The sequence below is a fragment of the Coregonus clupeaformis genome, chromosome 12, assembly GCF_020615455.1.
Source record: "Coregonus clupeaformis isolate EN_2021a chromosome 12, ASM2061545v1, whole genome shotgun sequence".
NCBI classification, from domain to species: Eukaryota; Metazoa; Chordata; class Actinopteri; order Salmoniformes; family Salmonidae; genus Coregonus; species Coregonus clupeaformis.
Window position 1 is genome coordinate 27,346,611 of NC_059203.1, and position 25,386 is coordinate 27,371,996.

At 44.7% G+C, this 25,386-nt stretch overlaps 1 protein-coding gene across 5 annotated transcripts in view; it reads left to right on the forward strand.

Annotated features, from left to right (window-relative positions):
- The window catches only part of LOC121578146 (contactin-2), an 87,316-nt gene that overhangs the window by 43,973 nt on the left and 17,957 nt on the right, over positions 1-25,386 (forward strand). For all 5 annotated transcript variants that reach the window (XM_041892292.2, XM_041892294.2, XM_041892291.2 and 2 more), the window contains 3 exons: positions 15,232-15,377; positions 24,985-25,126; positions 25,302-25,386. The exon at positions 25,302-25,386 is cut by the window's right edge and continues 88 nt beyond it. In XM_041892292.2, the coding sequence (XP_041748226.2) occupies positions 15,320-15,377; positions 24,985-25,126; positions 25,302-25,386 (285 nt within the window). In that variant the 5' untranslated portion in view covers positions 15,232-15,319. The remainder of the gene's footprint in view (positions 1-15,231; positions 15,378-24,984; positions 25,127-25,301) is intronic.

The window sequence follows — 25,386 nt, forward strand, 5'->3', positions numbered from 1 at the left end:
AAACTCTAAACTCTATACTCTAAATCCCAACTGTAAACTGTAAACTCTAAATTCCAAGTCTAAACTCTAGGATATAGAGGTATGTAGGACATAGAGGTGTGATTATAATGCTGTTATTGATTTGTACTGATGTTTTTTCAACAATAGGACTGCAATAATCACATCTGGTGCACTTGTATTGTATTGTGTGTTTGTATTAGCTCAGACTTGGTCACAACTGGAGTCACCGTAATGGGTTCAGGCTAGGAGAAGTTCAGCTGCACAGTGTGAGGGAAATAAAATGAGCAAGAGGGAGAATGGAGAGAGAGAGATGCCCCCCCATATGCCCCCCTAGGCACAACTACGACAACATAGCCAACAAAAACGGGTCACAACTCCTGCAGCTCTGTCGCACGTTGGATAGGTACATAGTCAATGGTAGGCTTCGAGGAGACTCCTATGGTAGGTATACCTATAGCTCATCTCTTGGCAGTAGGACTGTAGACTACTTTATCACTGACCTCAACCCAGAGTCTCTCAGAGCGTTCACAGTCAGCCCACTGATACCCTTATCAGATCACAGCAAAATCACAGTCTACTTGAACAGCGCAATACTCAATCATGAGGCATCAAAGCCAAAGGAACTGAATAATATTAAGATATGCTATAGATGGAAGGAAAGTAGTGTCGAAACCTACCAAAAAACAATTAGGCAACAACAAATTCAATCCCTTTTAGACAACTTCCTGGACAAAATTGAAAAATGTCTAACAGAAAACCAAAGAAATTTAACAACAATGACAAATGATTTGATGAAGAATGCAAAAACCTAAAAAATAAATTGAGAAACCTATCCAACCAAAAACATAGAGACCCAGAAAAGCTGAGCCTTCAATATGGTGAATCACTAAAACAATAGAGAAATACACTACAGAAAAATACTGAAAAGCACGTCAGAAATCAGCTCAATGTAATTGAAGAATCCATAGACTCTAACCACTTCTGGGAAAATTGGAAAACACTAAACAAACAACAACACGAAGAGTTATCTATCCAAAATGGAGATGTATGGGTAAACCACTTCTCCAATCTTTTTGGCCCTATAAAAAAGAACATACAGCAAAAATATATACATGATCAAATACAAATCTTAGAATCAACTATTAAAGACTACCAGAACCCAATGGATTCTCCAATTACATTGAATGGTCCCGTGTAGCTCAGTTGGTAGAGCATGGCGCTTGCAACGCCAGGGTTGTGGGTTCGTTTCCCACGGGGGGCCAGTATTAAATAAACAAATGTATGCACTCACTAACTGTAAGTCGCTCTGGATAAGAGTGTCTGCTAAATGACTAAAATGTAATGAACTACAGGTCAAAATATAAACCCTAAATGGTATCCTCAATGAAATGATAAACTATACAGACCACAAATTCCAATTGGCTATACTTAAACTCTTTAACATCATCCTTAGCTCTGTCATCTTCCCAATATTTGGAACCAAGGACTGATCACCCCAATCCACAAAAGTGGAGACAAATTTGAACCCAATAACTACTGTGGGATATGTGTCAACAGCAACCTTGGGAGAATCCTTTGCATTATCATTAACAGCAGACTTGTACATTTCCTCAGTGAAAACAATGTACTGAGCAAATGTCAAAAAAACAAAAAAAACAATACCATACGACAGACCATGTATTCACCCTGCACACCCTAATTAATCGTTCCAAGATGGCGTAGTAGTGCAGTTGTGTTTTTATCGTATGTCTGTAAATAGCCTGTAAATACCCTATTTTTCTGTATTTTTCGTACATATTTCCATATCAGACTTTTCATCCTTCTACAAAATATACTTTCCTGCAACCCGCCTCACTCAATGTGGAACGGATTCTATTATTGACTTACCTTTATCTAGAATCTAGAATCTCCAGTTGAAACTAGCTAGCCAGCTAGCCAGCTAACTAGCTACTTGCTATTAGCCTCAGCTAGCGGTATTTCACCCAGAACATTGGATTTTTTCTGCGGGATTAATTTTAATTACTGGACATTAATCACCGGATATTCGGCCAGTCTGCACAGCGCGTTATCGACCCAGAACATATCAGTTTTTCCGCCGGAATCACTGAATCACTGGACCTTTAACTCCGGATTCATCGCTATCAGCTAGCTACAACAAAACGGACGCTGTGGTCTGGCTAATCATCCTGAGCTAGGCCCATCTCCCGGCTATCTATCTCTCTGTCAACCGGACGGGACCACCTAATGTTGACACGGAGCGCCGCCGATCCTACACGACTGGTCTGCTGACGAAATCGTCTGATGTGGTTACGACGTTAACCACGAAGATTCCATCCATCTGCTAGCCCCGGCCCGCTAGCACACGCTAGCCGTGGCCTCTTACTCACTAGTTTACCACCGGACCTTATGATAACTCAGCTATACAGCTGATGTCTGCTGGACTGTTCCTTTTTACGGTACTACATCCTGTTTATGATTAGCCTCAGCCCAAACATGGTTAGTTTATTGTTGTTTCGGTTATTTCTAATTTTACTATATCACTGTAGACCCCCAGCCTAGCTAAACCTGCCTTAGATAGCTCCTTTGCCCTCCCCCTATACACGCGGAGACCGACTCAATTGATGCCTCCAGCGATGCTATCTCTTTCATTGTTACCCAACGCTTAGGTTTACCTCCACTTTACTCATATCCTTCCATATCCTTGTCTGTACATAATGCCCTGAATCTTTTCTATAACACCCGGAAATCTGCCCCCTTTATTCTATGTACCCAACGCACTAGAAGACCAGTTCTTAAAGCCTTTAGCCGTATCCTTATTCTAGTCCTCCTCTGTTCCTCTGGTGATGTAGAGGCTAACCCAGGCCCTGCAGCCCTCAGTATCACTCCTACTCCCCAGGCGCTATCATTTGATGACTTCTGTAATCGCAAAAGTCTTGGTTTCTTGCACATAAATATCAGAAGTCTACTTCCTAAGTTTGAGTTATTCACTGCGTTAGCACACTCTGCCAAACCTGATGTTCTAGCAGTGTCTGAATCCTGGCTCAGGAAGGCCACCAAAAATTCTGAAATTTCCATCCCCAACTATAACATTTTCCGTCTAGATAGAACTGCCAAAGGGGGTGGAGTTGCAATCTACTGTAGAGATAGCCTGCAGAGCTCTATCATACTATCCAGGTCTGTGCCCAAACAGTTTGAGCTTCTACTTCTAAAAATCCACCTTTCCAGAAATAAGTCTCTCACTGTTGCCGCTTGCTACAGACCCCCTCAGCCCCCAGCTGTGCCCTGGACACCATATGTGAATTGATTGCCCCCATTTATCCTCAGAGTTTGTACTGCTTGGTGACCTAAATTGGGATATGCTTAATACCCCAGCCATCCTACAATCCAAGCTAGATGCCCTCAACCTCACGCAAATTATCAACGAACCTACCAGGTACAACCCTAAATCCGTAAACATGGGTACCCTCATAGATATCATCCTGACTAACATACCCTCTAAATACACCTCAGCTGTCTTCAACCAGGATCTCAGCGATCACTGCCTTATTGCCTGCGTCCACCCCTCATCACTGTCAAACGCTCCCTAAAACACTTTAGCGAGCATGCCTTCCTAATTGACCTGGCCCAGGTATCCTGGATGGATATAGATCTCATTCCGTCAGTAGAGGATGCCTGGTTGTTCCTTAAAAGTAATTTCCTCTCAATCTTAAATAAACATGCCCCATTCAAAAAATACAGAACTAAGAACCGATATAGCCCCTGGTTCTCCTCAGACTTGACTGCCCTTGACCAGCACAAAAACATCCTGTGGCGTACAGCATTAGCATCAAATAGCCCCCCGCAATATGCAACTTTTCAGGGAAGTTAGGAACCAATATACACAAGCAGTCAGGAAAGCAAAGGCTAACTTTTTTCAAACAGAAATTTGCATCCTGTAGCACTAACTCCAAAAAGTTTTGGGACACTGTAAAGTCCATGGAGAATAAGAGCACTTCCTCCCAGCTGCCCACTGCACTGAGGCTAGGAAACACTATCACCACCCGATAAATCTACAATAATCGAGAATTTCAACAAGCATTTTGCTACAGCTGGCCATGCTTTCCATCTGGCTACCACTAACCCGGCCACCAACTCTGCACCCTCTGCTGCAACTTGCCCATGCCCCCCCCGCTTCTCCTTCACACAAATTCAGACAGCTGATGTTTTGAAAGCGCTGCAAAATCTGGACCCCTACAAATCAGCTGGGCTAGACAATCTGGACCCTTTCTTTCTAAAACTAGCCGCCGAAATTGTCGCTACCCCTATTACTAGTCTGTTCAACCTCTCTTTCATAACGTCTGAGATCCCCAGAGATTGGAAAGCTGCCGCGGTCATCCCCCTCTTCAAAGGGGGTGACACTCTAGATCCAAACTGCTACAGACCTATATCCATCCTGCCCTGCCTTTCGAAAGTATTTGAAAGCCAAGTTAACAAACAGATCACCGACCATTTCGAATACCACCGTACCTTCTCCGCTATGCAATCCGGTTTCCGAGCTGGTCACGGGTGCACTTCAGCCACGCTCAAGGTCATAAACGATATTATAACCGCAATTGATAATAGACAGTACTGTGCAGCCGTCTTCATCGACCTGGCCAAGGCTTTCGACTCTGTCAACCACCGCATTCTTATTGGCAGACTAAATAGCCTTGGTTTCTCAAATGACTGCCTCGCCTGGTTCACCAACTACTTCTCAGACAGAGTTCAGTGTGTCAAATCGGAGGGCCTGTTGTCTGGACCTATGGCAGTCTCTATGGGGGTGCCACAGGGTTCAATTCTTGGGCCGACACTTTTCTCCGTGTATATCAATGATGTCGCTCTTGCTGCTGGTGACTCTCAGATCCACCTCTACGCAGACGACACCATTTTGTATACATCTGGCCCTTCATTGGACACTGTGTTAACAAACCTCCAAACGAGCTTCAATGCCATACAACAATCCTTCAGTAGCCTCCAACTGCTCTTAAACACTAGTAAAACTAAATGCATGCTTTTCAATCGAACGCTGCTGGCACCCGCCCACCCGACTAGAATCACCACTCTCGACGGGTCTGACCTAGAGTATGTGGACAACTACAAATACCTAGGTGTCTGGTTAGACTGTAAACTCAACTTCCAGACTCACATAAAGAATCTCCAATCCAAAGTTAAATCTAGAATCGGCTTCCTATTTCGCAACAAAGCCTCCTTCACTCATGCTGCCAAACATGCCCTCGTAAAACTGACTATCCTACCGATCCTTGACTTCGGCGATGTCATTTACAAAATAGCCTCCAACACTCTACTCAGCAAATTGGATGTAGTCTATCACAGTGCCATCCGTTTTGTCTCCAAAGACCCATACACTACCCACCACTGTGACCTGTACGCTCTTGTTGGCTGGTCCTCACTACATGTTCGTCGTCAAACCCACTGGCTCCAGGCCATCTATAAATCACTGCTAGGCAAATCCCCGCCTTATCTTAGCTCATTGGTCACCATAGCAGCACCCACCCGTAGTCTGCGCTCCAGCAGGTATATCTCACTGGTCATTCCCAAAGCCAACACCTCCTTTGGCCGCCATTCCTTCCAGTTCTCTGCTGCCAATGACTGGAACGAATTGCAAAAATCTCTGAAGCTGGAGACTCTTATCTCCCTCAATAACTTTAAGCATCAGTTGTCAGAGCACCTTACCGATCATTGCACCTGTACACAGCCCATCTGAAATTAGCCCACCCAACTACCTCATCCCTATATTGTTATTTATTTTGCTCTTTTGCACCCCAGTATCTCTATTTGCACATAATCTCTTGCACATCTAGCATTCCAGTGTTAATACTATTGTAATTATTCTGCACTATAGCCTATTTATTGCCTTACCTCCATAACTTGCTACATTTGCACACACTGTATATATATTTTCTGTTGTATTTTTGACTTTGTTTTTTTTAAGCCATATGTAACTCTGTGTTGTTTTTATTGCACTGCTTTGCTTTATCTTGGCCAGGTCGCAGTTGTAAATGAGAACCTGTTCTCAACTGGTTTACCTGGTTAAATAAAGGTGGAAAAAAAAATAAAAAAATTAACAAACAAACAAACCAAAATAAAGGCAAAGTCTTCTCATGCTTTGTTGATTTCAAAAAAGATTTTGACTCAATTTGGCATGAGGGTCTGCTATACAAATTGTTGGAAAGTGGTGTTGGGGGGGAAAACATACGACATTATAAAATCCATGTACACAAACAACAAGTGTTTGGTTCAAATTGGCAAAAAACACACACATTTCTTTCCCCATGGCCGTGGGGTGAGACAGGGATGCAGCTTAAGCCCCACCCCCTTCAACAAATATATCAACAAATTGGCGAGGGCACTATAACAGTCTGCAGCACCCGGCCTCACCTTACTAGAATCTGAAATCAAATGTGACCCATTTCAGGAAACTAGGCGTATATCGCAAGTCACAACTTCACAGGAGAACCATTTTAATGTTTTGTTTTTGTATTTTTTATCAAAATGTGTTTTTTGGCAGATATGCCTTCTGGAACATGTGAACTTTCATGTGCCTTAATATCAAACGTGTATGCCATCTGTAAATATGAATACAATTGTTAAATTACGAGCCTTGTTGGTTAAGCCACAGACAGCAACCTTCCCACTAGCCATGATTGGCTGAGGTAATGAGTGGGCTGGACAGGCCGAGAGAGGAGTTCAGATTGGTCTGCCATATAGAAGGCTTCTGTCAGTCTGTGTTGGTAATCCTGTCGAACACGGCTTTTACAAAAATGTATTGTGTAGTGGAGCTGCATAAGTGTTGCTCTCCACTTTCTGGAGGATCGAGTTTTCAAATCAATGGAATTAGAGTATGATAGTATAGTATGATTACATCTTCAAACTAAGTCAACTGTGGCATGGCATCCGAGGGAGATGTGTCCATCATGCATGATGATGTATATGGGTAAGATAGTCTAGCTAGCTACATTTTCAGATATTTGCTACATAAGACCAAATCCAGGTGGTGAGTCACAAATGTCTACTGTTTGCTGATGATCTGGTGCTTCTGTCCCCAACCAAGGAGGGCCTACAGCAGCACCTAGATCTTCTGCACAGATTCTGTCAGACCTGGGCCCTGACAGTAAATCTCAGTAAGACAAAAATAATGGTGTTCCAAAAAAGGTTCAGTTGCCAGGACCACAAATACAAATTCCATCTAGACACCGTTGCCCTAGAGCACACAAAAAACTATACCATACCTCGGCCTAAACATCAGCGCCACAGGTAACTTCCACAAAGCTATGAACGATCTGAGAGGCAAAGCAAGAAGGGCCTTCTATGCTATCAAAAGGAACATAAAATTCGACATACCAATTAGGATCTGGCTAAAAATACTTGAATCAGTTATAGAACCCATTGTCCTTTATGGTTGTGAGTTCTGGGGTCCGCTCACCAACCAAGAATTCACAAAATGGGACAAACACCAAATTGAGACTCTGCATGCAGAATTCTGCAAAAATATCCTCAGTGTACAACATAAAACCAAATAATGCATGTAAAGCAGAATTAGGCCGATACCTGCTAATTATCAAAATCCAGAAAAGTGCCGTTAAATTCTACAACCACCTAAAAGGAAACGATTCCCAAACCTTCCATAACAAAGCCATCACCTACAGAGAGATGCACCTGGAGAAGAATCCCCTAAGCAAGCTAGTCCTGGGGCTCTGTTCACAAACACAACAGACCTCACAGAGCCCCAGGACAGCAACACACTTAGACCCAACCAAATCATAATAATACAAAAAGATGATTACTTGACACATCGGAAAGAATTAACAAAAAAACAGAACAAACTAGAATGCTATTTGGCCCTAAACAGAGAGTACACAGTGGCAGAATACCTGAACACTGTGACTGACCCAAACTTAAGGAAAGCTTTGACTATGTACAGACTCAGTGAGCATAGCCTTGCTATTGAGAAAGGCCGCTGTAGGCAGACCTGGCTCTCAAGAGAAGACAGGCTATGTGCACACTGCCCACAAAATGAGGTGGAAACTGAGCTGCACTTCCTAACTTCCTGCCAAATGTATGACCATATTAGAGACACATACTTCCCTCAGATTACACAAACCCACAAAGAATTCGAAAAACAATCCCAATTTTGATAAACTCCCATATTTATTGGGTGAAATACCACAGTGTGCAATCACAGCAGCAAGATTTGTCACTTGTTGCCACAAGAAAAGGGCAACCAGTGAAGAACAAACACCATTGTAAATACAACCCATATTTATGTTGATTTATTATCCTTTTTATACTTTAACTATTTGCACATCATTATAACACTGTATATAGACATAATATGACATTTGAAATGTCTTTATCCTTTTGGAACTTTTGTGTAATGTTTACTGTACATTTTTTATTGTTTATTTCACTTTTGTTTATTATCTATTTCACTTGCTTTGGCAATGTAAACATATGTTTCCCATGCCAATAAAGCCCCTTAAATTGAAATCGAATTGAAATCGAAAATTGAATTGAGAGAGAGAGAGAGAGAGAGAGAGAGAGAGATAGATAGATAGATAGAGAGATGGGGGGGAAGAGAGAGAGCCAGGGAAGGACAGTGTGTATTTGAGAAAGTACGTGTCTGTGCGTGCATGCCTGCCTGCCAGCAATGTATGTGTGTAGAGTACTCTTTCTAAGTCAGATATACAAGCCCAATAGAATGTGAATGACAGTCTAACCATTTAAAGTGTGTATCAGGTGAGGTTGAGTCTGAATTCCATTTACCCTGGAGGAGATAGAAAATGCATGTGCAGAATACTGCTACTGTGACTGTCACAGTTCCATCTCTCTGAGGTGCTGCATCTTACAGATCTGGAATTGACGTGACATGCATTATATCATTAGGTGTTGAAATCAGGAGCATTCAGATTTACCTGTGAAATCGTAGCTTAGTAGTCCTTGGTCTTCCTGACTAAGTGTGGTAATGATCTCTTTACCTTTAGTGTGTGTGTGTGAGATGTGATGACTCCGTTATATGATTCCAGTCACGCTGCCAGTGTCTGTCGTCTCACGCTGCAATATCAGCCGTCTCCATCTTCAAGCCTCTCTATCTCTGAATCAACAGGGAGGGATCAGGGTGTGTGTGTGTCTGTGTGACTGAGTGAGTATGTATGCAGGTGTGTGTGTGTGATATTCAGAGAGGTGTAGGATGTAGAAGCCATCCAGAGCTCCCAATCTCCACAGTTCATCCCAGAGATGGATTTAGGGACCAGATCAGTATTTTGTTTGATGTTCTCAGGGGGACTGGCAGGGACAGCTAACTCCCTCTGCTTTCTCATCAAACACCTGCTAAAGAGATGGTTATCGCCAAGAAGACAGGGGATTTCAGAGCAGTGTGTGTGTGTGTGTGTGTGTGCTGCCCTAAAGCCAGAGCAGACAGGATATTAGTTGTCACCCCAGAGGATAGGGCAGGACTGTGGGGATCTTAGCTGATCAATAAATAAAGGTTTTGTCCTCTGGTGTCCCTGTGGGTCACCCCACTTCCCTCCTCCTTTCTCATCCTCTCTTCCTCACTCCTTCCCTCTCTTCCCCTCTACCCCTCCCCCTGCCCGGAGTAGTGTCCCAAACAGCCACCTGGGGTGGGTAGTAGTGCATTTTGAGTGTCCTTTGTTGTCCCTGTGTGTGTGTGTGTGTGTGTGTGTGTGTGTGTGTGTGTGTGTGTGTGTGTGTGTGTGTGTGTGTGGTCCTTGTGTGTGTCCCGTCGGCAGATGTCTAGGCTGAGCTAAAAGCTCCGTGGCCTCAGGCAGTCCTTCCCTCCTTAACGGAGCATGACGACTTCACAGGGACGGAGGGATGGAGGGATGGAGGGAGGAGAAGGTAGACAATGAGAGAAAGTGGTAAGAGAAGGAAAGAGAGATGTTGTGGTGTCTGTCTGTGGGATGTGGTTTGGGAATACTGTGAAGGACAAGGATCTGAATGTCAATTGGCAAAATTGTCCACCTTCCAAAAAGTACCATCAACCAACACTCCTACTCAGTCTGATGGAGAGGAGAGGAGCACATAGGAGAAAACTGTGAAAATGAGGGGAGAGAAGAGAGGGAGGGAGCAGCAGAGATTTCTCCAGCAATCAGACCAACACTCCACTCCACACAAGTGGAGTCAGTGTTAACTCAACCACTCAGCTACAGCACACACACACACAAACATGTAGGGACACCCTCATGCATGGACACACACACACACACACACACACACACACACACACACACACACACACACACACACACACACACACACACACACACACACTGGGCTTACTACCAAGATGGACTACAGCATCCAGCCACCCTTTATTCTAGTCTAGACCCAGTCATCCATATTGTGTGAAGATTGTTTGTCTGTGTGTGTGCGTGCGTGCCGTGTTGTTGAGGGCTGCTGAGAGCACTGCTGTGTGTATTCCTTCTCTTTGCTGCTCACTCTAGCCTGTATAATCACCACTCTGGGCCCTCTCCTCTTCAAACCCACTAACAGTTTTTAACCACTCATTAAAAACACCCCATCAGATCTCCTTGGTTAGATTGCTGGGACCAGCTTGCACCCAGAAACAGCCCAGAATAATTCAGCTGAAAGCAGAAAACAGATATCAATGAAGTTGCCACTACCAGTGTTTCCCCCCTCTTATGGTTAAGGTTAGGATATGGAGAGGCTATAGCAGGTTCTAGATCAGTGCCCAAGGGAGGAACCTCTCCCTTCTAGAGTGCTGGTTCCATTACTGTTATCTGTCAGAATGTGTCAGAGTTCTGAGTTCCAATTACAGGAGCAGAGAGAGGAGGAGAGAGGAAGAGAGAGGAAGAGAGAGGAGGAGAGAGAAAGAGAGAGTAGGAGAGAGAAAGAGAGAGGAGGAGAGAGAAAGAGAGAAGAGGAGAGCGAAAGAGAGAGGCGGAGAGAGAAAGAGAGAGGAGGCAAAGGGAGGAATAGAGAAGAATAGAGAGGAAGAGGTGTGCACTGATGGGTGACTCACCCCGAGGATTCACAATGGGCCACAATGTTCCACAGCGCTGCACACAGAAATGGAAGGGTCTGTACTGACTGCACACATGGGACAGATTTTACTCTGATACGACAATTAGTCCCGTGCGATTGACAGAAAACTCTCATTCCATGAGACAGACGTGTCTTGTTCAGTTGTGGTTTGGTTGATTGCTAAATGCACAACACCTGGTTGTAGCTCCTCATCTAGTAATGAGATACCGTAAAGAAACCATCTGGTTCAACAACATTTCTGCACTGATCTTTAAAGTGATGTACCTGCATCTGCAGGAGTCATGTTCCATTGCAACAACCAGGTGTTTAAAAAAAACGAATTGTCGTCTTGTCTTGTCATATCTTCATCTAAATCAAATCAATCAAACTTTATTTGTCACATGCTTTGTGAACAACAGGTGTGGACTAACAGTGAGATGCGTACTTACAGGCCCTTCCCAACAATGCAGAGAGAAATAAAATAGAGAAATAATAGAAAAGTTAAACACGTAATAACAAAAGTAATAATAGATACACGAATAACGATAACTTGGCTATATACACGGGGTACCAGTACCGAGTTGATATGCAGGGGTGTGAGGTCATTGAGGTAGATATAAAGTGACAGATAGTAAACAGTAGCAGCAGTGTATGTGATGAGTCAAACATTTTTGTGCAAAATGGGTGTTATGGCTTGGGGGTATAAGCTGTTCAGGGTCCAAGCAGTTGCCATACCAAGCAGTGATACAGGCAGTCAAGATGCTCTCAATGGTGCAGCTGTATAACTATTTCAGGAACTGAGGGCCCATGACAAGTCTTTTCAACCTCCTGAGGGGGAAGAGGCGGTGTCGTGCCTTCTTCACGACTGTGTTGGTGTGTTTGGACCATGATAAATTGTTTGTGATGTTGACACTGAGGAACATGAAGCTCTCGACCCACTCCACTACAGCCACGTCGATGTGAATGGGGGCGTGCTCAGCCCTCCATTTCCTGTAGTCCACAATCAGCTCCTTTGTCTTGCTGACATTGAGGGAGAGGTTGTTGTCCTGGCACAACACTGCCAGGTCTCTGACCTCCCTATAGGCTCTCTCATCGTCATCGATGATCAGGCCTATCACCGTCGTGTCGTCGACAAACTTAATGACGGTGTTGGAGTTGTGCCATGCAGTCATTGGTGAACAGGGAGTAGAGGAGGGGACTAAGCACGCACCCCTGAGGTTCCCCCGTGTTGATGGTCAGCGTGGTGGATGTGTTGTTGCCTAGAGTACCGTCAACACCTAGGGGCATTCCATCAGGAAGTCCAGGATCCAGTTGCAGAGGGAGGTGTTCAGTTCCAGGGTCCTAGCTTAGTGATGAGTTTGGAAGGCACTATGGTGTTGAACGCTGAGCTGTAGTCAATGAACATCATTCTCACGTAGGTGTTCCTTTTGTCCAAGTGGGAAAGGGCAGTGTAGAGTGCAATAGAGATTGCATCATCTGTGGATCTGTTGGGGAGGCATGCGAATTGGAGTGGGTCCAGGGTTTCTGGGATGATGGTGTTGATGTGAGCCATGACCAGCCATTCAAAGCATTTCATGACTACAGATGTGAGTGTTATGGGGCGATAGTCATTTAGACAGGTTACCTTGGCATTCTTGGGCACAGGGACTATGGTAATCTGCTTGAAACATGTAGGTAACACAGAGTGGGTCAGGGAGAGGTTGAAAATATCAGTGAAGACACTTGCTAGCTAGTCAGCGCATGCTCTGAGTACGCGTCCAGTAATCCATCTGGCCCTGCAGCCTTGTGAATGTTAATCTGTTTAAAGGTCTTATTCACATTGGCTATGGAGAGTGTGATCACACAGTTGTCCGCAACATCTAGTGCTCTCACGCATGGTTTAGTGTTGCTTTCCTCGATGCGAGCATAGAAGGCATTTAGCTCATCTGGTCGGCTCACGTCACTGTGCAGCTCATGGCTGGGTTTCCCTTTGTAATCCGTGATAGTTTGCAAGCCCTGCCACATCCAACAAGCATCAGAGCCGGTGTAGTAGGAGTCGATCTTAGTCCTGTATTGACGCTTTGTCTGTTTGTTTGTTTGTCGGAGGACATAGCGGGATTTCTTATAAGCGTCCGGGTTAGTGTCCCGCTCCTTGAAAGCAGCAGCTCTAGCATTTTAGCTCAGTGCGGATGTTGCCTGTGGCTTCTGGTTGGGATATGTACATATGGTCACTGTGGGGACGTAATCGTAGATTTACTTATTAATGAAGCCGGTGACTGATGTGGTAAACTCCTTAGTGCCAACGGATGAGTCCCAGAACATGTGCCAGTCTGTGCTAGCGAAACAGTCCTGTACCTTTGTATCCGCTTCATCAGACCACTTCCGCATTGAGCACGTCATTGGTACTTCCTGTTTGAGTTTTTGCTTGTAAGCAGGAATCAGGAGGATAGCGTTATAGTCAGATTTGCCAAATGGAGGGCGAGGGAGAGATTTGTATGCGTCTCTGTGTGTGGAGTAGTATGGTCTACAGCTTATCATGAGGTATTCTAACTCAGGAGAGCAGAACCTTAAGATTTCCTTAAAATTAGAGATTGCACACCAGCTGTTGTTAACAAAGAGACACACACCACCCCTCCTGAGTCTACTCGACGCTGCCATTCTGTCCTGCCAATGCATAGAAAAACCAGCTAGATGTGTATTCTCTATGTCCTTGTTCAGTCAAATTTCTGAGAAACATAAGATATTACAGTTATTCAGGTTCCGTTGATAGGATAATCTTTAACGGAGCTCATCCAGTTTGTTCTCCAGTGATTGTATATTCACCACTAGAACAGAGGGTAGAGGGGGTTTATTTACTTGCCTGCGTAGTTTCATCAGGGTGCCCCCACGTCGGCCTCTATATCGCAGTCTCTTTCTCTTCCGAGTGTTGGGGATTAGGGCCTGGTCTGCGGTGAGCAGTATATCTCTCTGCCCTGCTCGGTTTCTGTCTGTAACCGAAAGGTCACTGGTTCAAACACTGGTGTCTCATGGGGACATGGGATATACAAAAAACACATTTCCATTACACACTTGTGTATTAACAGAACAAATATAAGCACCCCTAAAATAGTATTATTTATTGCTATCTTTCGCTCTGTATGCCCCCCTCTCTTTCTCTCCTTCTCCCTCTCCCTCTCCCAATCCCCCCTCTCTCTCGTCATACCTCTATCTCTCCCAGCTCCCCCCTCTTCCTTCCTTCCTTCCTTCCCTCTCTCTCTCTCTCTCTCTCTCTCTCTCTCTCTCTCTCTCTCTCTCTCTCTCTCTCTCTCTCTCTCTCTCTCTCTCTCTCTCTCTCTCTCTCTCTCTCTCTCTCTCTCTCTCTCTCTCTCTCTCTCTCTCTCTCTCTCTCTCTCTCTCTCTCTCTCTCTCTCTCTCTCTCTCATTCTGCTGTGTGTTTAATAACAGTAGTATCCAGTGAAATGTCAGAAGGTGACAGTTTGGGGAGAGAGGGAGAGCACAGAGGGAGAACACAGACTGACAGAGTAGATTATGTTAGCCGGGGTCTGTCGGGGGGGATTCTGCCATGGAGTAACTTGTTCCTGGTCTGTAAACAAGCCTAATAGGCTGTGAGCTGTCTGGAGACGTTCCGACAGATGTGCTAGATCTAATTCTACCTTCTATGCCAGCTTCCGAAGAAAGTTCTATTGATGTTTCTAAAAGTCATTGGACCTTTATTGGATTTGAAGAGAATAATACACTTGATCAATTAATACCCTCTCATTGCTTTCCACGTTCGGGTTGGACTATATTGTGTTTTGAGTTCTTTTTTGCCATACATTGCTGAATTTATATTAGGTGGAAATGTGTTTAGTGAGTCTGCGTGTTTGGCCAGTGTTTCCAGCTGAGAGAGAGCAAGAGAGAAAGGGAAGGAGATAGAGAGAAAAGGAAGGAGATAGAGAGCAGGGACGGAGGGAATATAAGAAGGTAAGAGACGACATTGTTAAGGGTTTGCTCCCTCTCCCTCTCCCTCTCCCTCTCCCTCTCTCCCTCTCCCTCCCCTCGGGCTAGTATTTATTCTGTAACACACCCCAGCTCTAGTGGGGTGTGTTTTTTTTTTTTAGTGTTGGTCCACAATGCTTCAATCCAGAGACATTAGAGACCCTGTACTGTTAGGATGTTCAGAAGAATAGATACGTCTGCTTGTAATTCTGTATTTCTTTTTGTTCTCCACAGGCACTGCTAAGCCACTTCTCATTTCCTCCTGGTGTGGTGCTGATCTGGTTCTGATCCTGTTCGGTCCAGTTCTGATCGGAGTGTGAGAATGGTCCGTTTGCTGTTTCTGTTGAGCCTCAGCTCCTTAGCTCTGAGCTACGTTTTCGGTAAGGTTTTTCTATTTTTTCTTATATCTTCTGTTACCTCTCCTCTCCTCTCCTCTCCTCCAGTCTTCTCATCTCTTCTCTTTCCCCTGTGTTCCAATGTCAGATACTTTCCTCCTCACATCACCTTCTGTCAGTTCTCCTCTCACGCCCACTTCATCAGTCAGAACCTTTCGATACTACCAATGAATGTGGCTCCTGTCAGTCCTGGCCTGTGAATTGGATAAAAGGGCATTTTCCATAGGAATGGTATTCACTGCCTGAATTTACTAGTAAATTAAGATGGACTTCAGCTCCAGGTTCTTCCCCCATCAAAATGAACACATCCACTATCTCAGTCTCCGTTATTAAAATCACCCTCTCCCCTCTCCTTCCTTCACCTCTCCCCTGCCCATGCAACCTATTTCTGGTATGGTGCTTCCCTAGCCAGCCACTGCCTCTCACACCAGACACACACTCATCATGTCCATGTGTGTTATCAGACAAATGGTTGGGTGGGGTGGGTTTGGGGGATTGAGTGTGTGAGAGTGTGAGTCTGGAGTTCCAAAACTAGTGGATCTGCAGATCTTGGGGGCTTCAGGCCAGATTAAAATGTTATGCTGTTTTTTTATACCAGCGGGCGGAAGGGATTTGATTTTCTTGAGATGTCTTTTTTCTTATTTTTTTCATTTGACGACAGAGTTGAAATAATTCAGCGATCTCATGAATGATAAATTAAGATGTGTTGTAGCGTTCCTTTGTTGAAATTAAAAAAGCTTTTCCACTGTAGCCAAGCGCGCAGTCACGCATAGTCGATCCCTGTGGATAGCACACAGTCCATGAAATTGTAATTACTAGCTCCGTCAACACTCTGTTGGTCAGTTGATGAAGTGAATCACACACACACGCACACACACATACACACACACACACATACTATACACACACCAGCCGCAAGACTCGGGACTCGGCTTTGACTGAGACTGATGACTTGAAATGATCTGTCCAGGTTTTGTTACGTTTTGTCATTCATTTTGTGGCACAGAGTCTCCGTGGATTACTCTCCACGCAGTCAGAGACAGTATCGCACTTGCAAAAAAAACAGATTGACTAGTGAAACACACACATTCGGCACTATGATTGGACCAGCAAACTGTCAATCAACACAGGTCGGGTGATCTAGCACAGTGAGAAGGTTTTGGGGAGTGTGAAACTGAATGGGAAAAACATATATTTTTTCATACAGTGGCTTGCGAAAGTATTCACCCCCCTTGGCATTTTTCCTATTTTGTTGCCTTACAACCTGGAATTAAAATGGATTTTGGGGTTTTTTGTATCATTTGATTTACACAACATGCCTACCACTTTGAAGATGCAAAATCATTTTTTGTGTGAAACAAACAAGAAATAAGACAAAAAAAACAGAAAACTTGACCGTGCATAACTATTGACCCCCCCCCCAACGTCAAAAGTTTGTAGAGCCACCTTTTTCAGCAATTACAGCTGCAAGTCTCTTGGGGTATGTCTCTATAAGCTTGGCACATCTAGCCACTGGGATTTTTGCAAATTCTTCAAGGCAAAACTGCTGCAGCTCCTTCAAATTGGATGGGTTCCACTGGTGTACAGCAATCTTTAAGTCATACCACAGATTCTCAATTGGATTGAGGTCTGGGCTTTGACTAGGCCATTCCAAGACATTTAAATGTTTCCCCTTAAACCACTTGAGTGTTGCTTTAGCAGTATGCTTAGGGTCATTGTCCTGCTGGAAGGTGAACCTCCGTCCCAGTCTCAAATCTCTGGAAGACTGAAACAGGTTTCCCTCAAGAATTTCCCTGTATTTAGCGCCGTCCATCATTCCTTCAATTCTGACCAGTTTCCCAGTCCCTGCCGATGAAAAACATCCCCACAGCATGATGCTGCCACCATAATGCTTCACTGTGGGATGGTGTTCTCGGGGTGATGAGAGGTGTTGCGTTTGCGCCAGACATAGCTTTTTCCTTGATGGCCAAAAAGCTCAATTTTAGTCTCATCTGACCAGAGTACCTTCTTCCATATGTTTGGGGAGTCTCCCACATGCCTTTTGGCGAACACCAAATGTGTTTGCTTATTTTTTTCTTTAAGCAATGTCTTTTTTCTGGCCACTCTTCCTTAAAGCCCAGCTCTGTGAAGTGTACGGCTTAAAGTGGTCCTATGGACAGATACTCCAATCTCCGCTGTGTAGCTTTGCAGCTCCTTCAGGGTTATCTTTGGTCTCTTTGTTGCCTCTCTGATTAATGCCCTCCTTGCCTGGTCCGTGAGTTTTGGTGGGCGGCCCTCTCTTGGCAGGTTTGTTGTGGTGCCATATTCTTTCAATTTTTTTATAATGGATTTAATGGTGCTCCGTGGGATGTTCAAAGTTTCGGATATTCTTTTATAACGCAACCCTGATCTGTACTTCTCACACAACTTTGTCCCTGACCTGTTTGGAGAGCTCCTTGGTCTTCATGGTGCCGCTTGCTTGGTGGTGCCACTTGCTTAGTGGTGTTGCGGACTCTGGGGCCTTTCAGAACAGGTGTATTTATACTGAGATCGTGTGACAGATCATGTGACACTTAGATTGCACACAGGTGGACTTTATTTAACTAATTATGTGACTTCTGAAGGTAATTGGTTGCACCAGATCTTATTTAGGGGCTTCATAGCAAAGGGGGTGAATACATATGCACGCACCACTTTACCGTTATTTTTTATTTTTTATGTTTTGAAACAAGTTATTGTTTTCATTTCTCTTCACCAATTTTGACTATTTTGTGTATGTCCATTACATGAAATCCAAATAAAAATCCATTTAAATTACAAGTTGTAATGCAACAAAATAGGAAAAACGCCAAGGGGGATGAATAGTTTTGCAAGGCACTGTACATACACTGCTCCAAAAAATTAAGGGAACACTAAAATAACACATCCTAGATCTGAATGAATGAAATAATCTTATTAAATACTTTTTTCTTTACATAGTTGAATGTGCTGACAACAAAATCACACAAAAATTATCAATGGAAATCAAATGTATCAACCCATGGAGGTCTGGATTTGTAGTCACCCTCTAAATTAAAGTGGAAAACCACACTACAGGCTGTTCCAACTTTGATGTAATGTCCTTAAAACAAGTCAAAATGAGGCTCAGTAGTGTGTGTGGCCTCCACGTGCCTGTATGACCTCCCTACAACGCCTGGGCATGCTCCTGATGAGGTGGCGGATGGTCTCCTGAGGGATCTCTTCCCAGACCTGGACTAAAGTCAGTGGTGCAACGTGGCGTTGGTGGATGGAGCGAGACATGATGTCCCAGATGTGCTCAATTGGATTCAGGTCTGGGGAACGGGCGGGCCAGTCCATAGCATCAATGCCTTCCTCTTGCAGGAACTGCTGACACACTCCAGCCACATGAGGTCTAGCATTGTCTTGCATTAGGAGGAGCCCAGGGCCAACCGCACCAGCATATGGTCTCACAAGGGGTCTGAGGATCTCATCTCGGTACCTAATGGCAGTCAGGCTACCTCTGGCGAGCACATGGAGGGCTGTGCGGCCCCCCAAATAAATGCCACCCCACACCATGACTGACCCCTGCCAAACCGGTCATGCTGGAGGATGTTGCAGGCAGCAGAACGTTCTCCACGGCTTCTCCAGACTCTGTCACGTCTGTCACGTGCTCAGTGTGAACCTGCTTTCATCTGTGAAGAGCACAGGGCGCCAGTGGCGAATTTGCCAATCTTGGTGTTCTCTGGCAAATACCAAACGTCCTGCACGGTGTTGGGCTGTAAGCACAACCCCCACCTGTGGACGCCGGGCCCTCATACCACCCTCATGGAGTCTGTTTCTGACCGTTTGAGCAGACACATGCACATTTGTGGCCTGCTGGAGGTCATTTTGCAGGGCTCTGGCAGTGCTCCTCCTGCTCCTCCTTGCACAAAGGCGGAGGTAGCAGTCCTGCTGCTGGGTTGTTGCCCTCCTACGGCCTCCTCCACGTCTCCTGATGTACTGGCCTGTCTCCTGGTAGCGCCTCCATGCTCTGGACACTACGCTGACAGACACAGCAAACCTTCATGCCACAGCTCGCATTTATGTGCCATCCTGGATGAGCTGCACTACCTGAGCCACTTGTGTGGGTTGTAGACTCTGTCTCATGCTACCACTAGAGTGAAAGCACCGCCAGCATTCAAAAGTGACCAAAACATCAGCCAGGAAGCATAGGAACTGAGAAGTGGTCTGTGGTCACCACCTGCAAAACCAGTCCTTTATTGGGGTTGTCTTGCTAATTGCCTATATTTTCCACCTGTAGTCTATTCCATTTGCACAACAGCATGTGAAATGTATTGTCAATCAGTGTTGCTTCCTAAGTGGACAGTTTGATTTCACAGAAGTGTGATTGACTTGGAGTTACATTGTGTTGTTTAAGTGTTCCTTTTATTTTTTTGAGCAGTGTATTTTAATAGGCTACATATAGCCTACCATTTGTATTTGATATGTATACCTTTGCTTATTCGATCTGGTCACTAACATAGGCCTAAGGCATTGCACCAAATTATTTGTTTCAAAAACATCTAATCTGTGCTTCAGAAGCAAAAAGGTTACTTATGAAGCTTGCATTTGGAATTTGATGTAAAAATGTATTATTACATAATCTAAATGTGTTGTAGACAAAATAATGAAAAGTGCTGTCTGGTAGCCTTAATAAATAGACAAAGATTTGTAGTTGAACAAGTCATTGCCTGTATAGATTATTTTTCTTGACTCGACTCGACTTGCTCTTAGAATGCACAACTTGGATTTGACTCGACTCGACCCATTCTACTTGGGACTCGACTTGAGATTCGGACCTTGTGACTTGAGACTTGCTTGTGACTTGAATAATAGTGACTTGGTCCCACCTCTGACACACACACACACACACACACACACATACAAATATACACATAAAAATTACCCACACATTATGTGATAGAAAATTATATGTGCCTCATTTGCATAAATACACTGTATTTGCATATTTGCATAAAATAACATAAAGGAGATTAACAAATCAAATCAAATCAAATTTCATTGGTCACATACAAGTGTTTAGCAGATGTTATTGTGGGTGTAGCGAAATGCTTGTGTTTCTAGCATCGACAGTGCAGTATATCTAACAAGTAATATCTAACAATTTCACAACATATACCCAATACACACAAATCTAAGTAAAGCAACGGAATTAAGAATATATAAATTAATATATGGACAAGCAATGTCAGAGCGGCATACAGTAGAATAGTATAGAATACAGTATATACATTTGAGATGAGTAATGCAAGATATGTAAACATTATTAAAGTGACTAGTGTTCCATTTAGTAAAGTGGCCAGTGATTTCTAATCTATGTATGTAGGCAGCAGCCTCTAATGTGCTAGTGAAGGCTATTTAACAGTCTGATGCCTTGAGATGGAAGCTGTTTTTCAGTCTCTCGGTCCCAGCTTTGATGCACCTGTACTGACCTCGCCTTCTGGATGATAGCGGGGTGAACAGGCAGTGGCTCGGGTGCTTGTTGTACTTGATGATCTTTTTGGGCTTCTTGTGGTGCTGTAAGTGTCCTGGAGGGTTGGTAGTTTGCCCCCGGTGATGCGTTGGGCAGACCGCACCACCCTCTGGAGAGCCCTGTGGTTGTGGGCGGTGCAGTTGCCGTACCAGGCGGTGATACAGCTCGACAGGATGCTCTCAATTGTGCATCTGTAAAGGTTTGTGAGGGTCTTAGGTGCCAAGCCAAATTTCTTCAGCCTCCTGAGGTTGAAGATACGCTGTCTTCACCACACTGTCTGTGTGGGTGGACCATTTCAGTTTGTCAGTGATGTGTATGCCGAGAAACTTGAAGCTTTCCACCTTCTCCACTGCGGTTCCGTCAATGTGGATAGGGGGGTGCTCCCTCTGCTGTTTCCTGAAGTCCACGATCATCTCCTTTGTTTTGTTGACGTTGAGTGAGAGGTTATTTTCCTGGCACCACACTCCCAGAGCCCTCACCTCCTCCCTGTCTCATCATTGTTCGTAGTCAAGCCTACTACTGTTGTGTCGTCTGCAAACTTGATGATTGAGTTGGAGGCGTGCTTGGCCACACAGTCATAGGTGAACAGGGAGTACAAGAGGGGGCTGAGCACGCACCCTTGTGGGGCCCCAGTGTTGAGGATCAGCGAAGTGGAGGTGTTGTTTCCTACCTTCACCACCTGGGGGGCGGCCCGTCAGGAAGTCCAGGACCCAGTTGCACAGGGTGGGGTTCAGACCGAGGGCCTCGAGCTTAATGATGAGCTTGGAGGGTACTATGTGCATCGTCTGTGGATCTATTGGGGCGGTAAGCAAATTGAAGTGGGCCTAGGGTGGCAGTTAAGGTAGAGGTGATATGATCCTTGACTCTCAAAGCACTTCATGATGACAGAAGTGAGTGCTACGGGGCGATTGTCATTTTGTTCAGTTACCTTTGCTTTCTTGGGTACAGGGACAATGGTGGCCATCTTGAAGCATGTGGGGACAGCAGACTAGGATAGGGAGAGATTGAATATGTCCGTAAACACACCAGCCAGCTGGTCTGCGCATGCTCTGAGGACGCGGCTAGCCCTGCGAGGGTTAACACGCTTAAATGTCTTACTCACGTTGGCCACAGAGAAGGAGAGCCCACAGTTCTTGATAGCGGGCCGCATCGGTGGCAGTGTATTATCCTCAAAGCGTGCGAAGAAGGTGTTTAGCTTGTCCGGAAGCAAGACGTCGGTGTCCGCTACATGGCTGGTTTTCCTTTTGTAGTCCGTGATTGTCTGTAGACCCTGCCACATATGTCTTGTGTCTGAGCCGTTGAATTGCGCCTCCACTTTGTCCCTATACTGACGTTTTGCCTGTTTGATTGCTTTGTGGAGGGAATAACTACACTGTTTGTATTCTGCCATATTCCCAGTCACCTTGCCATGGTTAAATGCGATGGTTTGCGCTTTCAGTTTTGCTGCAACCACCAAACACTTGCTCTGTCTAGCAGTGGAGGCTGGTAGGAGGATCTATAGGAGGACAGGCATTTATTCCATTCCATCCATTACAATGAACCGTCCTCCGATAGCTCCTCCCACCAGCCTGTACTGCTGTCTAGGCCTACCTGCACTCACCTGTGCTGTCTAGACTGCCTCATTAATTACGGTTGTTGTCACGTTCTCTTGCATAATTCAACAAGTGTGTCAAAAGCAGGATACCCTCGGATTAAAAATCAACATGCTTGGCTCTAGATTACACCTATCTCAACATACTTTACATTGTTTGCAAGATCAGACATAATATCACTAATAATATCACTAATCCGAGTTTTCATTTTCGGAAGTTGCTTTCATTTCAGTTAATCTGTTTTGTAAACATTTCAACTGTATTAAATGATAACTTTGTTTTCTATTCCACAAAAAATGAACACCCATCAAAATAAAGTTAGCTTTCTTCTCTTTCTTGTGATGTAAGTGTCGAGACGGTGCGTTAAATCCCAGACAAAGCTTTAGCGTTCTTATAGATTCAACGGAAAGCCAAGGTATCCCATTGAGCCCATTTCAGCCATTACCGGGGTGTGTTTGACAGGTCATTACAACATTTCCCCGGTCATAACATTAACGGGAAAAAACGAAAGGCACAAGTAAGAGAATGAAAGAGTCGCAAGAGTAAAATGAAAGCAATCAATCCAGCGAGATTTACAGTAAGTGACCAGTGGATTTTGCAGACCCCACACACAGGAAATAGATGGCTGAAAAATACAGATCCTCGCTTTCATAGACACACACACACACACATACACACACACACACGTAATATCTCTCTTTTTATTTATATTTTTCCTCCATCCCTCTTTCCCTCTCTCTCTCACACACGCTCTGTGCCACGAGGACTCAGCATTAGATTCCCATATATTCATGAGGCATCTCTAACCCAGTTTGTGCTGTGTAACACGGATGGTTTCTCTGTGTACCTTGAGAATAGCTGTCTGCTCCAGCCTGCTGTTTCTCCTGCACCTTCTGCTCCCCTCATCTATCGCTCTCTCTTCCCCTCCACCTTTACCCACGCCTCTCCTCTCTCTCTCCACCCCCTACACTAGTTTACTCTCCTCCCCTCCACCTCTACCCGCACCTCTCCTCCCTCTCTCCTCTGCCCCAACACGATCTCCCCCTCTTTTTAAGATATGTCCCCTCCTTCCACTCCTCCTCTCCCCCTCTCAGGCCCTCCTCTTCTCCCTCTCCCCATCTCCTCCTCTCTCTCTCTGTACTCTGTTTGCCTGCACAGCTTCTGCTTCACACACACACACTTGCATACACACTTACTACACAAACAAAATTGGATATTTCTTAATTTAATTTGTTCTTTTTTTTATTCTTTTTGGGGGGTGGTTATTTGTGTATTAGTAACCATTTTGCTACACCTGCTTTAACATTTGCTAATCTGTGTACGCGACAAATACGTTTTGATATATTTTGATATGGTTTGATTTTAACAATTTATGTTACCATCTCTGAGCCATGCACAATTCATTCTGGGTTTCTGTCAGGGGAAGAGGGAATAGGGAAAACAGGCCATCTCAACACTCTCCCAGAGTACCAGATTAAAATGGATTAGATTACATTTAATCAAATGCTTCTGTTTGTAAAAATGTATCATTCAATTAGACAATTCAAATGTTTCTTACCATGGCTTCCCGAAGCACAGATTCATCTCTGATTTACCTCTAGTGAACGGAATGTGATTCAGGATGTTTTGAGGATGAAACATTTCCATTTAATTAAGCAAGAATATGTTAAAGTGATACAAAACAACTTTGTTTGAGATCAGTTTTGACTCTGAATCCTGATTGTTTGGAAGGGGCTGGTAGTTGGACATTGAGGGGATTTGATTATCTGGCCCGGGTTACCCCGGTGGGAGGAGTTTGCACCGGGTGAAAAGTGATTCCATTCGTTTTGGAACCGGGCTGCCTCCCTGGCGTGAGCCAGGTTCCCCGTTCCAAGCCCACGGCGAAGTCGGCTCAAAACAAAACTGATGTAGTCTAGGCTAGATTAAGCACGTGGATTAATGAGAAGGATTCTGTGTTTTCACATGCAAAAGTGATTGCTTTTGATAAAAACACTTTATCTGCCTTCCCAATTAAAATTAGCTTGAAATTCCTAACATATATTTTATTTCTCAATGATGCACCATCCTGCCTTGTTGATTACATGACCTACGGCACAGATTACTATTCGATTTGCGAAGGGCGCACCTCCCTCACCTCTCTCACTCCACGGGCCATAGACCGGCGCACCGTGGCTCAGGTTAATAGAACTCGCTCATTGGGTGATGGGTGATTCTGATTGGCTGTGTGTGTTGACAGGCGTGATATATGCTTATTGGGTGATTCTGATTGGCTGTGTGTTGACAGGTGGGGACGTATGCGTATCGAGGTGATTCTGATTCGCTGTGTGTGTTGATAGGCGGGACATATGTGTATCGGGTGATTCTGATTGGCTGTGTGTGTTGACAGGCGAGGATGTGTGCATAACAGCTGACTCTGATTGGCTGTGTGTGTTGACAGGCGGAGACTTGTGCATAACAGGTGATTCTGATTGGCTGTGTGTGTTGACAGGCGGGGACGTGTGCATAACGGGTCATGACAGTGGACCAGTGTTTGAGGAGCAGCCCAGCAGTGTGGTCTACCCAGAGGGACTCAGTGAGGGCAAAGTCACTCTCAACTGCCAGGCTAGAGCCAGTCCTGCTGCTACGTACAGGTAAGAACACACACACACACACACACACACACACACACACACACAGAGAGACAGAAAACAAATCAAATCAAATGAATTCGTCACATACGAGAGAGAGGGGTACAGCCAGAGAAGCATTCATTAGACAGGTAATACAGATGAGAAGTCTGTTATCTAACCCCTCCCTGTCCGGTAGCTGGCGTGTGAATGGTACAGATGTACCTGTAGGGGACCCCCGGTACACGCTGGTAGCCGGTAACCTGGTGATCAGCGGTCCCCAG